This window comes from Pomacea canaliculata, linkage group LG14 (genome assembly GCF_003073045.1).
Source record: "Pomacea canaliculata isolate SZHN2017 linkage group LG14, ASM307304v1, whole genome shotgun sequence".
NCBI classification, from domain to species: Eukaryota; Metazoa; Mollusca; class Gastropoda; order Architaenioglossa; family Ampullariidae; genus Pomacea; species Pomacea canaliculata.
In genome coordinates, this window is record NC_037603.1 from 15,158,940 (window position 1) to 15,174,073 (window position 15,134).

Consider the following 15,134-nt stretch of genomic DNA (forward strand, 5'->3'; position numbering starts at 1 on the left):
TTTAGTCATATATCATCCTTCATCATAAGGCAGGCTTTCTATTAAAGTTTCGTGCTTTATAGATTTTTATTTAGCCTTTTTGTGGCTTTCAAGCCTCTTGTCATATTTTGATGTAGCTTACATGATAGTGACATTTCTGGGTAAAGATCGGTGTTTGAGATAACTTACAGTAACACACCTGCTACTTGGTTTTTTTTCTCATTATTATTTTCTCTCTAATTTTCTGTGATATCAGACACTATTTGCTTAGTCTCTAGACCCCCAACCAATGTCACACTAATCATTTAAGTTCCCAGCAGGCTATTTCTGAAAGTTAATTCTTAACACCTGCAGGATGTACAAGCATTTTAGGCTAGTCGATAGTTGTAAGAATGGAGGGTTGGAGGAGGAAACTCACCAGAAGGAACAGCCCATATGGCAGCCCTCACCTCATAAACATGCAGATAAGCTAGAGTGAGAGTAGTAAAACTTAGATCAGCAATGCTGAAACAGATTCCCTTACTTTAAACCTAGTGCAGTGCTTGGAGGAAGTCCAAAACATTAAACATTAGCTTTACAAGTAGTAAGATTTGACTCCCTCTCACTCCCCACAATGAATTGTTTCCTGATCTTTCAGACTTGGTCTACTCATTACAGTTCAGTTAAACCAGTCCAAAAAAAAAAAACTAAACCCAAAAACAATTCAGTAGATGAAGAATGAGCTAGGAACTCTGTACTCTGTTATAAAGGCATGGGAACAGGCTTTTTATCCACATGCCATTCTTTAGACAAGTTAAGCCACTTACAGTTGACATGTTCTAGTAGTTGTTAGGACATGGAACCCTGACCTCTCTTTAACCTGCTCAGCCACTTTCACATGGAAAGGAACATGCTCTAGACCATAAAAGGGTGGAACTGGATGTAGGCTATCAGGCATGGTAACCAACATTAACCCGTTATTCTGTGCAAGCTGCTTTGCTGTCCCTATTATGGTCGGATGGATGGATTGGGTGTCCTTGGTTCAAATCTTGTCTTGGGCTTAACATTTTTTTCTCCATATATGGCAGCTGCATAAAGCCAGCTGCTTTACATTGATGTATGATGCAGCCTTAGTTGGTCACAGTGTAAAACCCACACCTCCTACCCCCTCTACTTGTTGCTGACCATTCTTATGGAAAGTGGCTGAAGTCATGAATCTGGTGCAGACTATAATCCCAGAAGAAAGTTCTGTATTTTAATGTGAACATAAGAAGATGAGGTAAAAGGCTGAACCTGGAATATTTGTTTATTTAAATATTGAAATATCTGTTGGAGAGACTTGCACTTTATAACACCTTTCATGCTGTCTGCTGGCTGGCCTACCTGCAGTCTCCTGGTTCTATGCTTCCATCTGCCTGTTGTAGTTCAGGCTGACATGTTGTGAGGGTTTTTAGTTTCTTTTTATTCTAACAAAGATATTACTGTGCATCAAGGTAAGTGAGATGAGGTTCCTACATTTCAAATAAGGAGACAACACAGGCTAGTGTGCTCAACTAAAACAAGGTTGCTGGCCCTATGGCCTTGACCTCTGGGGTATAGGACCTTTGACCCTTTTACTTTTCAAATGCTAGGCTAAAGATGTTTTCTGCTTTCACCGCCCTACCCCCAACATCGTCTTACGAAAACAAAACTGAGTTCTCAAGGCCAGTATTTTGATAAATAATGTCTGAGCTTTTACGGTGATTAGATTTTAATATTTATTTTCTGTGTGGTGTTTAGTTAGTCTTGAGATTCTTTTGCATTAAGAGTGATGGTGACTTGAGTTTAAGGGCTTCCTTGCGTAACCTTTGTGGGGGGAAATTCTTGTTTCTGTTTTATTGAATTTTAAACTACAGTGTGTTTGATCGCTTACTTTTTTCACAGCAACCGAAAGCTTGAACAGTTGCCAAGGTCACATATTAATGTTTAGAATGATCTCGCTAAACAGTTAATTATCCGCTTTAGGTAATGTAGTTATGCCCATGTAACATTCAGGTCTTCTATAACATTTCCACCCTAAAATCGTTTCTAGTCACGTGAGCCTTAAAGCATCTATTTGCAAATCCTTTGTGTAACTTTTTTTTTTTTTCAACTGGTTTATATTCAGTATAGATCCCAGGGTTGTGATGAAACCTTGTGATATGTCAGATGTCTGTGTCTCATTCTGTTAGTTTTTTGGACTTCTGTGGTTTCTGGGCATAAAATGTCCATGTCACTGGGTCAAGAACTCTATTTTTTTCCCTTTATTTTGTTCATCTTTATTCATTCTCTCTCTTCCTTTCTCTTTTTCTTTGAAATTTCTGTTTTGAGAAGTAGGTTGTAGCACCAGAAGGTAGTGAAATCTGCATGTTATTCTGGCTTGCTGTGCAAATCATCAAAGGTTAAACTTATTTCCTTTAGCAAGAAGGAATCTGGTCACATGTATGCATGTGTGTATGTGTGTGTCCATGTGAATGTGTGCACTTTAAGGGGAGAATGACAAGGGTTTTCATTTTCATGACATGACTGTTAATTTTCTTTAAATGCTTCTGTTTCTAGACGCATTATTACTTTTGTTCCATTAGCTTCGTAAATTAACCTGTCATTTTCTGACAACTGGAATATTCCAGTCTATAGCAAAATGTTTTAACCCGCTGAATGTTAAAAGAACCCTTGCTTGAATACTGTTACATATTTTTTAAGCTGTAATTTTGTGTTGGTTATTTTGTCTTTAATATCTTTTAGTTAATTTGCATAAGGCTTAAGAATCTTGCTTGGTACTTTGATTTTTATATGCCTTTTATAGGTAATAGGTTGTTAATCTTTGCTGCATCTGTACAAGGTTTTTTTCTTTGTAAGAATGAAAAAAAAAATGGGGGTGAATGAGTTCTGTCTCTCTCTGACTCCTGAGACTCAATAGGATTGTGCCGTATTTTGTATAAAAAGTCTGCAATACACACAACACTCATACAAGCAAGGGTATGCTCATGTATATTGTAAACGCTGCTACTTTATTTCTCTTGGTTTGATTCCACCATTTAAGGGTGCTGAGCTTTATGCCAGCTATTTTTATTCACATATACTAGATGCATTGTGATGTTTTCGATAGGAAAGGCGACACTTTAATTCCCAAAATGTGCAGATGAGCATATCAGTGCATGTGTATTTTTAAAACATTTTTTTTTGGGGGGGTGAGGGGGTGGATAGGTGGGTAGGAAAGGGGTGTTTGGATGCTGTATAGAAACCCATGGCATTTGCTTTGTGTGAACATAAATGCAGTGCAATGTGTCTGCAACCATTTATGTGACTGACCCTCCATGTTTTTGTTTTTCATTTTCATCAGCTGTAACACCATATTAAGGAATACTGTTGTGAAGTTCCCCCAGGCCCTAGCTCCCTTACGTCTGTGGAAGATAACATATCATATTAAGTATCAGGTGATGAAACTAGAGATTTCAGTAGACATTGGAATAAATAGAGAATGGTAAATGTAGATTTCAAAGGTGGAAGTACAGAAAGAAAAAAAATTGTCTGTGATTTTCTTGCAGATATATAGTGATTTAAAACGAGCGATTAGAAAAAGCAGTTTTTAAATTATATGGCTTTCAAATTTTGTTTATGTTTTAGATCTTATACTAACTCCAGCAGAAATGTTTAACTTATACAAAGTTTATCACATGCTTTCCTTTAACCAAACCTGCTGTAAAATGCATGATGTTCAGCAATGGTTAGGTCATCAGGCTCAAATATGTATTTGTTCATGTGAAATATTTGCTTCAATCATTATCAGAATGAAAACCTTGCCTTTTAACTTGACAAGCCATTTTTTTTCTAAGGCCCCTAATTCCCTTGATCTGGTCTTTCATCAGGCCCACTAACCTAGTAGCAGTCCTTGTACAACTCCTAGCCATGTCAAAGCCATGTAACATGTCACAGCTTTGGAAGGGATGGTAAAAATTGTCTTTTGACTTTTCATTATATACTTTAGGGTTGATTTCTTCATTGCCATGGATTTAAGGTATCGCCAGTTCCATCTGTTTTTCTTGGAATAATATTATAAAATAATACTCTGGGTACTTGCTTGTTTGATAATAGCATTTCTAGTCACTTTTCTTGGGTTTTTGTTGCTCTTTTATGCATAGTTCCCCAAGTTTTATATACTTTGCTTTTTTTTTAATTCCCTTTGTAATATTTTTTTCATGTCAGGGGATCTGGTGTCGCACATTTCTGCCTGTCATGATCCTGGAATACTTTCTTAGCATATTTTTTGTTGTGATTTCTTGTCGATTCCTTAGGAATTCGTGCAAGGAGGAGAGTTGGTATTTGATTTTTATATACAGGAGAAGATCTGGTATGTAACTTTTCAGTCCAAACAATCTTTTGTTTGTCTCTTTTTTTGTTTTTTCAACAAGTGGAATATTTTAGGCTCAGTTCTCTTTAGCTTTGTTGCCTTCCCTTTTTCCCCAGTGTTAATAGAGAAGGTGGTCTTGCTTGACAGCTTATGGAGATCTTTAAGGTTACAAAATCTGAAAGGCAATGTCGCTTTTTCATGGTAGTAAGCAATATTGCACCACATAGTTCATTACTGATTGTGCGGAATATTTACCTATAGTGTTGCGAGGACATAGAAAAATAGGGAGGGGGTAGTTTTGTGCTGTTGGGGTAGCAAAGTAAAAGGTGAAATGGTCACAGGAGTGTAGCTTAGGAAGAGGTGGTTTTGTAAATATAAAGGGCAGTGAGAAATTCCCAATCCAACTCATTTTCTTTAATAGATTTTTTTAATTGTTTGTGTATTGCATTGGGGTCATGATCTGACACATACTGAATCCAGCATCAAGCATTTTAATGTAATGGTCTAGTTCTCTCAATGAATGTATTTAAGTGCAATATTCTTGGAATAAAAAGCATGAAATTTTTCACAATGTGTGCATATATGTGTGTATGCAGAGAACGATAGTGTATGACGCTGCTAAGCAAAATATCTTGAACTCAAATAAGTGGAACAAGTTAACAATGGGACTTTCACATTTTAATCTCTATTGAAAATTTTGGAGCTTGCCCGGTTCCAACTATGTGCAAAATACTTCAGAGTAAAGCATCCAGTTTAATGAATGATCCAATATAATGTACCAGGTTTTTTCATTTGTTGTTTTGCTGTTTTTTATTTTTTAGCTGGGGGGATAATTGTATTTAATGGATTATAAAATATATATGATTAGATTGTATTTATTTTTAACCACTGATGCATGCACGCACAGACAATTACTCACATGCACAAACATGCATTTATAGCAAGAAATGGCAAAAGTTTTATGTCCTTAACAAGGCCTTTTAACTTTATCTCATTGAGAACTTTAAGCATATGTGGCTTTTAATTGTTAAAGTGGTAAATAGAGAACAAAACAGAAGGTAAACATTAATCCTTTATGCGTTAACTGTGTAAATGACATACTGTACATTAAAGTCTTGTTCCCCATTTACTCAAGCTCGCACAGGCATTTCACAAAAAGAACAGACTTACCCTTTTAATTTATGTCCTTTGTAGTAATTACAACTACAAAACAAAGGTAAGCTCTCGTAGAAATTGTTTATGCAAACATTTCTTAGGAGGCATCGACTATTAAAATAGTATCTCTTTTAGGATTCCAAAGAACGTAGTGAAAATCTGTTTGACCAATGAATAGCAGATTCAAAAAAGAAGTTTTTATACCATGTATTCTAGCTGATGTTATATCAAAGCAAAATCAAACTAAGTTGATAAGGGTAAGTAATGGATGCCTATAAACAAAATAAAACTAGTGTAATAATTATATTAGCAAAGCATGACTTAAATTATATTAATATTTATATATGTAGAACATTTGGCTTTTGTTTACTGTGGAAACTTAAAACTTCTGCTTTCAAGTTATGCTATGCATTACATTTTTTTAGACAATATGTGGACTCATTTCGTAGAAATTTATAAAATATGTAATAAGATTAGGATGATGTACCTGTAAAGATAAGAGCATAATAATTAAAATTCATTTTTTATGATGGTAAAGGGAAATATTGTTATTAGAAATAATTAAGGTATTTTTTATTAAATGTAGGCATGATCTATGACAATTCAGTGGCACTACTTGATCTGTGACTGTATAGACATTTTCAACTAATGATTTTTTTTAAAAGTACTTTAAAATTATAGATGTTGCCAGGAAACAGCATATGTGCCAGTTTAACAGTAATAAACCCAAATTCAAGCATCTCAAAACCTCCCATTTTTGACAATAAAAGTAGCTTTCTAGTTTTTACTGTCATCTATTTTCTTTTGATTACTGTTTTCTACCATTTACAATTTCCGCAGCTGATCTCTGTTTTAAAAATTTCTTAATAAGTTATTAATTTTTAGTTTTGAACAGATGCTCATGCATAAAAAGGATGATGATTGAGGGAGGCAAAATGTATGAGAAAATGCTATCCACTGTTGTAGTATTAATATTTGTTGCTATTTGACATGACTAGGTCAAATACTTTGAGTTTAAAAGAAAAGAAAAAAGTTTGCACTTATCAGTGCTCAGATGCAAAGATGAGACAGTGAAACAGTTTGTGTACTAACAAATAGGCTTACAAAGCAGGTAATTGCAGTTTTCTGGTTTTAGACATGTAAATATATTTACATTACTTTGTTTTCTTTGTGCACATTTGAATGGCTGAAGAGAGAACCCTGACTTCTGCATCACAAATCTGCCACAAACAGTTTGATATTTTGTGCATGTCAGGGGTAAATTGTGACAATCTAATACCTCTAAATGATCAGCTACATCTGGGAACGGTGGACCAGTTGAAAAGGAAGACAATGCAGCTGCACAAGACACTGGTGTAAGAGAGGTATGCATCAGCAAGGGATTTAATGTACATGCACCTAGAAAATGGCTACTTAACATGATATGCATGATTATTGCAAGAGTGGCATAATACATAACATGGAGGTATATGGTGGTTTCTGATTTGTTTGTGTGCTTGTTAATATTTAATGGGTTCAGTTTCAAATGCCACTTCTCTTTCTACCCTCAACCCACCTCTTTATGCAACTTTTGGCCAATCTTAAAAGTACCAGTTTGTATAGCTGACATTTTTCACAAGGCATTGACACTCACTTAGCTACAACAAAACTTTTTCACTATAGAGCCAGACATTCATTCAGTCTTTTGATGCTGTAATTTAGAAACATGAGTTTGTCCCTGCACCCAGCTGACATTTTTCACAATGCATTGACACTTCAACTTACAACAATGTTGTCTTTTTTCACCATGGAGCCAGACATTCATTTACTAGTTTGATGCTACAATTTAATTTCTTAAATTCTTAACTTGATAGTCATGTTTTGATTTTTTTTAAATTCATAAATAAATAAGCATCTTAATTTATTATCATTCCTTCTTAGCATGTTTATCCAAACAATGCCATTCTGTGAAAGGACTTTCTGCCTAAAGCTAGCATCATACTATGTTTACCCCAAAATGATTGGTTCTTATATTAAGTTTTCCTAAAAGAGGTGTTAGAGCTCACTTTCAGGGGATGTCTAATTTTTTTCATGTACAAAAAGCTACATTTATATTCACATACAAAAATCTACATTTATAATTATACAGTCACATCATCATCTTTTGGAACATCATCAAGACTCATAATGTTACCATTTTTATAATATCATTACTTTATAATTTAATCTGTCGTGTGTTTCAATGAACTAATGACATCCCTCTGGCTGACGATCTTAACTATGGCTTATATTTGGAGTAGGGCCTATGCCTGAGCATCCTGAATTATTCTAGGGCTTATTTTCAGGGAAACATGGTAGTTACAGTCTTACCATCATGGCTAAAAAATTTGAATATGGCGTTGATAAAATGAAACACCATATACATGCAGTTGATGACCAACTAAACAATACCAAATAAGCCATCATTTCCATACCTTTACAAACCGAAGTTTCAAATACAAATGTCCAGTAAAAAGAGAGTGATTTAGTGAGAATTATTGTCACAGAAAAAGGAAGTACAATCAAGATCACCAAAAATTATCAACTTATATTAAATGCTGTATTTACCACCAACTATAGATTTCAGAATAACTTGGTAAGGTCTATGCACCAACCATTTACTGTACAACATCTTGATAAATAGAAAGCTGTGAACAGAAAATCCTGGGCATTATTAGCCTGTGATATTAGGCAAATTTTGTTGTGCATTTTCTCACTTTTATCTTCCATATATTCATGAATTCATTACTTAAAGTCTATTTCTACTCTCACTCACGCCCACACCTTGTGATCCAAAGTAACTTTATTTTTATCAGTCAGCAACACTGATTTGAAACTAACAGACCCTGGCTGGTTCTGCTTGAAGATGACTAGCCACAAAGCAATGCCGTTGATCTAAACCTAATGGTTAAACCCTGAAATGCATTGTAACAGATTAGCTTGCTGAAGCCATTATCCGGCCATTTTACCACTCATAATACATTTTTTTATAAGCAAGAAACTTAAACAGTATTGGAACTTGACACCTACCATGCTGGTGTATGTGACCCTGAGTGGTAAAAGGGCTGCATCAATTCTATTACAGTGTGCATACATGGTTTTAGGTCATTGGCTAATCATAATAACTACAGTTAGATAACAAGTGTTTGTCAATCTATCTGATGGTGAGCATTGTCAGGGTTCATAATAAGTTAATTGTAAGACTAATTTCTGTTCACCAATGTTATTAATGCTAAATAACTCGACTAACAGCACACATCACACTGCTATTATTTATTGTACATTTTGGATTAGATGTTTTGGACCTTGTGGAATACTTAAAACTGACAAAAGCCTGTTTTTGTAATGACATCAGATTATCAGAAATCACAAGGAAAATATGACACATGTAAGTAATCTAAAAGACAAGACAATATAAATAATATCTTCCAAATAAAAAAATCTATGTTAGTATTACTAGCCAGGGTGTAAACCCAATTCCATCTGAACCAGCACTTGCCATTTTGTTTTGTTTTGTACATGGGAAGGTAACCAAGTTCCTTTTATCTACCCTCTGCTACCATACAGCTACAAGCAAACTAAGTCAGCCATTGGTGTAAAAAGAGTAAGTCTAGCTCAGCCCAGCAGGCCTTGTTATGAAACAGGATATGTATGACTTGGACTCAAATTAATGCAAAGTCTTTCATCATTGATCATTGTCTTAGTTCATATTTTACTGAATTTTTCTCTTTTTACATACTCAGCAATTCTTTCACTCTCTCTTTCTTTGTATACTTCCACATTATTCTTTCTCTCCTTCCACATCATCATTCATCTCATTCTCATCTTCATTTTCTCTCTTCCTCCTCATCCCTTCCCCACCCTTTTCTTTGGATTCTCCTGTGTCCTTCCTCTCTTCTGTTCATTCACTCTTTGCTTCTTCCTAGATGCTTTTGCTCATTTTCATCCACTCATTTGTTTTCATTAACAAATCTTCCAGTGACTCAGCAAAATACATGTGATACTGTGTGGTATGTGTTATGTACATAAAGCTTTGGCTGCAAATGTCATGGCGATGACAAGATGTGACACCAGGCACAGGAGGGAAGTATGTAAGTGGTCTCCGCTGCTGCTCGCAGGGCCACCAGCACCTCCCTGCGTTATGTTTGTCCTTGGTAGAGGTGTTGACGATGCTCCAAAACTATGAGTGGTGTTGAAGGCATCTGAACTGTTCTTGTCTTTTGCCAAGTCCGTGACACCATCGTTGCTGTTGTCTGTTGAGCTTACATTCTGGCGATGGTTGTCACCAGTGTCAAAGCCACCAAACGTTCGTCCACTGCTTATGCTGCTATTACGAAGGGTGATGTTCATGTGGTGAGTATTATGGTAGCCTTCAGGACTGGTGCTGTTTGTGACCGTTGGAGTCACAGTTTCAGCGGAACTTGTAACAGTCTTCACAGGAGCTGAAAAAAGACATGTAAAGACTGTTAATGACATCAATATGAGCTACACTCATTTTGCAAGTGGCGGAAATCCTACACTAGAATGTGCCACTGTAGAATCATATCAAGCATGTAAAAAATTGACGGAGTACAGAGTGTTTGAAAGATCTTATTCACAGCAGGAAGGTTATATGTTGATTGTTCTTTTGGAAGATAGTTGCTTACATAACTCTTTTTTTAAGTACCAGTCAGGATGGCTAGGTTACCATAGCATTGTAGGTTACTGGAATCATTTTCCTCTGTAGTCTAGCCAGATAATATACCCTGTGGTAGCAGGTTCTATTGTTACCTACTAGATGAGGGACTGACACCAACACGTAAAAATAACGTTCAACCTTTAAACCTTTATATTAGCTTTTGCGTGCAATGCCTTGAGCTCGTGTCAACATAAGTGCTTTACAAATCCGATTATTATTACAATTATTATATTGGCTTTTTCTTGAGGCCATGTAAAAATTATAATAAAGCTTAAATTAATGATTAACCTGCACAGTTTACAGGTCTTTGTCAACATATTAACATTAACACCATAAAGAACACAAACAATAATAAAAAGTTATTCCTATTTAGACAGTTTTTTTTTTCATTCTCTTTACCTTATTACCTTTGTAATGCATTTAGCAGCTCGTATATTTTATCTGAAATAACAGAGGCTTTGCAAATGACTTTTTGGGTGATAGTATTCGAAGAAACTTTTTTGTGAACTTTTTGTCTCATGATCCATATGTTAGGAAATCAGTGCACTTTTCCCCTTTTAAGTATTACATAACTATTTAAACAAAATGAATAAAAGGCTTTATAATCATTGAAATATCTTATTTAATGTCTTTGTTATTGTTGCTGAATTACATTTGTCTTTCACAAATTAAGATCTTAATTTTTGAAAGCTACACACAACTACGCCAGCTAAGCATGTCTGTGTGAAGAGGGTTCAGCACAGGTCAGATGTTATCAACAGATTAAAAAGAACAAACAAGAAAAAAAAACTAATTTTCTGAAATTTTTGAGCAGGCAAATTGAAACTGGCCTGCAACAAACTTCAACTCATTTTTTGAGCATGTCAGCCTCCATGTGCCTCATTGTTTCTATGCCTACAGCACTTTTTCACACTTGTTCTAAAAAATCTAAAAGATATAGTTGACCTGTTTTATTAAGAGGTTTTCATCAGATACCTGTAGCTGTGGAGGATTGTTCTTGTGAACAGGCTGCTGTGGTCAGAGGGACGGTGAAATGTTGCACTGTGGGCTGGCCAGGTCCGGCAGATGACTGACCCATTACCTGTACTGTGTAGTGACGGCCTGGCTCCAGGTAACCCAGATTAACGGCAGTTTCATTCTAGATAAAAACATAGGAGAATCGGTTAAAGCTATCACCATAACTCTAAACAAAATAGTTCACAGTGAAAAGTATGTTGATAGCCTTCTTTACGGCGAACAAATTTGCTAGGCTGCTGTTTCTGTAAATGTAATCATCTAATATCTGTGCTAGGTAGAATCACTTCTGTGAGAGAGAGAGAAAAGAGGAAAAATTGCCAAAGATGTGCAGTAGACAAGATGACCTACGAATGCACATGTTAAGTGCCTTCACTCCTGCATCAAGAAAAGTCTGAAAAATCCGTCTGTAAATAAATATTTGAAGCATGAAACATTTTCTGTTAGAGAAACATTTTTTTCGTACCTTCTCTATTTTCAATGACAATGCTCTCTAGAGCAGTGTAATTTTTACTGTTTTATTACATATATGACAGAAAAAGATATTTTGACAATTTCTATATTTCAGCATGAGAATGATGAGAATAACTAGTTCTGATGATGGTCAGTAATTTACAGTGAAAAGGGTCTGTTAAAATTTTACAAATGAGAGCATAGGAACAGATAGGATATGTATGTTGAAAAGCAAATTAGAGGAAGTAACTTAAAAGTATTAAGATATAATATAATCATAAATCACATCCAACTATATAATATCTAAATTATGACAACTACGAGGGCAATATATATGATGTAATTATATGTTTATATAAATTATAGCATGACAACTAATAGATGTTGGGAAACCATTTTCACTGATGTAAATAAGAAACTGGAAAAAGACAAGTTTTGTTGAAGTTTTTTCTAAATTTCAGCATGAGAATAGTGGGAGTGAACTTTGGAGAAAAATACATACAGCTGGGATTTGCAGCTCCTCTGGATCAGAGGTGAATATGACTGTGGAGGACGAGAAGTAAGCTTCATCACTCTGTCCCCATCTGACCAAGTAGCTGACCACTTCACTTCCGGCCAGTATGGGTGTCCACCTGACTACTGTCCTGCAAGCAACTGTCTCAGTGTGAAGTCCCTTAACTTTGTCAGGGCGTTCCAACACTAAAAACACAAACACATCATGAAAAATATGACTTCATGGCATAAAGATGAATCCCTGATACAAACAAAAAATATATTACAAACACAGAATCCGAGACAAAAACATTAATCCATGGTAGAAAAGGAATGATGATATGAATCTCTGATAAAAAGTGATAAATGCATCGTGAAAATAAGAATATAGTGCTCATACTTTTTGTCAAGAAGTCGCTGATAATTGTGCTCAAAGACAGTTACTGCAGTTTGAAAAATTCTTATTATGTTCATCGTTTGTACGGAAACTGTGCATATTGTAATTTGAATGAGTGATAACTGGTTAAACAGAAACAAAAGACATGTCCCAAATGTATTTTTGAAAGAGAGATAAAATTGCTTTTATTAAATCTCTCTTTTTAGAGCATGCACAGGTTAAAGACGTATTAAAGCCCTTTTCAAACTAATGTATTTTGCTATTTTCACATTTTCTCATTCTCACACACATCTGTTCCCCTTTCTATGATAAAACCGCTATTAATTTATATTACACACAATCCTTATCTTGCTCTACTGCCTACAGAAAACGAAGTATTTCAGGGGAGGTAAGAGCAAGAGTTCACCAGTATCTATACGCATTTACTTCCCTTCAACAAATTTTTCTGTTGTACCGAACGCCACACGTAAATGTTTATGAGCACATCTGCTTTTTCCTGTTAGTGTTTGGTTTCGTCTCTTTGTGGGAACTGGGATTTACAAAATAGATGAGTAGTTAGTCGATGACAATATCGAAAGGTAGAACGAAGTAAAATTTAATTACTACTTTGTGGCTGTTTAGAAACATTTCTGCCCATCTGCTAGTTTTCCAAAGGATCGGGCGAACCCACAACATCTGCCTACATGCATGATTGTTTAGCTATAATTTGATTGCTCAAACCCAGTAATCATTTTGCAACAGGGAAAGGAGGCTGATAAAAGTGGAGGAACCCTAAGAACGCCCCACTCATGAAAAAAAAAAAAAAAACCCAGAGATTCCAGACGGCCACCACAGGATAGATGCCCCTACTTTTGATATCAACTGCTGAGTAATTGCTATATTAATTACATTAACATATTAGGAGTGGTTTCTCTGTCCTCTGTATTGTACAAAATGAGAAAATGTGCCACTGATGACCGGGGCAAGAAAGAGCAAGGGGTAGCCATCGTCGCTACAGCTATCAAGGAGGTTGCGGGAGATGGTGAAGCAGATGTCCCTACCTTCACACCGCGGCTGCTGGTCATCCCGCGCGGCTATCAGGCGGCAGGGTAGGGTCTGGAAACTCGTCACCACGGGTGGGCCCTTGCGGCCCGTATGGCTCACTGGTTGCACGCTCACAGCATACTCGCACTCCGGCTGCAGGTTGTAGAGACTGAACTGCTCGTCCTGCAAACACACAACGTGCAGCGGCAACGCATTGAGGCTTGCTGCGACTGCTGTATCTAGAGTCGTTTCTTGTATTGTCACTACATATAGTTGCCAAATACTTTTTCAGCGTTCTTAAACTACTTAAAAAGCGCTTCAGAAGGTGGACTACCCTGCCCTGAGGAGGAAGGGTCTACTTACATGCGACGTGGCCGAGGTCTCTGGTCTGTCCTGCCTCTTTCTGTGTTGCACGTGCGTCGCACAGGTCTGTGGTTTCCAGTAGATCAGGTACTTCCTCGCCCTCTTGCCTGTTGTAGACAGAGAATATGTGTGACGAAAGCATGGGGTCAAAGGTAAGACAACCAACACAACCGTGTAACCTATGTTACACTAGACCCGTCTCTAGTTAGACGAACCGCTGGCGAAGTCATGGCGACAAAGCAAGGTCTCGTTACAACAGTTCGCAAGGAAGAGAGTAGACTAAGATGACATCAGAAAACTACTCGTGTACACATCTCTGTCGTCACTACCTAGCTCACCTCGCGATCTTAAGACTGTAGAAAGGTGTGCAGCGGACCTAACACGACCTCGTGCTGATGGGCACGTAAGGGAAGACAACTCTTTTAAGAAAACATACCTGACTTCAGCTTCCAGGTCAACGATGCCTTGAGGATGTTATCATGGAAGAAGGCCTGACTGACTGTCAAGCTTTCAATGTCGCTCTCAGTTTCCCTGTCTCCAGAAAATCTTCCCTGACCGCCATTAGCTGCAACAGAAACGGCAAAATCGTATTCATCTTCAGCAAAAAGCATCCAGCACTGCACTCTAGGACAGCTGCTATAAATAGCATCTAGGTCACGACATGTGGAGGATGGAACCCAACCATCTTCCACCGTCCTTATCTCCTCTGATAAATCACGTGCTCATTTCTCCTGGTTAGCTGCTAAGTGGGTATCTGGGAGGTAACATCACTCTTTTCAGTCATCTACGTAGAGAAATGATAATGTACTCACGTGCTTGCTGTGGGGGTGAGTAGACTTCAATGTAAGTTGAGGCAGGCCGTCCTTTTTTTCTCCGACCTTTCCATTCAACTACCGCTCGCACCTGAAATTCAATGCATTCGTCTTCAACGGCTGTTTTTTAAACAAACAATGACAAATATTTGTACCTGACTGTCATGTTATAAATGTCAAATGTTTGCGCAGATTTGTCTGGTTAAGCACAAGTTAAAATGACGCCATACTGTTAAAATGAAGAAAAATGAAAATAAAGATATAGAGATCGTCTGTGTGTGCGTGCGAATAGGTGAGTGTGTGTGTTGATCATAAATTCAGACCCATGATGAGCTGAGAAAGGAATTAGAAGAATGACAGCTCCTCCTGGTAACCCCGAAAAAGTTCTTTCACGCTTTGTAA

General features: G+C 36.8%; 1 protein-coding gene across 1 annotated transcript in view; it reads right to left on the reverse strand.

The window, feature by feature from the left end:
- Positions 1 to 4,990: 4,990 nt before the first annotated feature.
- Positions 4,991 to 15,134, reverse strand: part of LOC112554785 (anosmin-1-like) — a 50,080-nt gene continuing 39,936 nt past the window's right edge. Inside the window, exons 10-16 of the mRNA XM_025222814.1 lie at positions 14,733 to 14,823; positions 14,357 to 14,485; positions 13,921 to 14,027; positions 13,575 to 13,740; positions 12,148 to 12,344; positions 11,154 to 11,316; positions 4,991 to 9,942 (exon numbers count right to left, since the gene is read on the reverse strand). Of these exons, the coding sequence (XP_025078599.1) occupies positions 9,518 to 9,942; positions 11,154 to 11,316; positions 12,148 to 12,344; positions 13,575 to 13,740; positions 13,921 to 14,027; positions 14,357 to 14,485; positions 14,733 to 14,823 (1,278 nt within the window). The 3' untranslated portion in view covers positions 4,991 to 9,517. The remainder of the gene's footprint in view (positions 9,943 to 11,153; positions 11,317 to 12,147; positions 12,345 to 13,574; positions 13,741 to 13,920; positions 14,028 to 14,356; positions 14,486 to 14,732; positions 14,824 to 15,134) is intronic.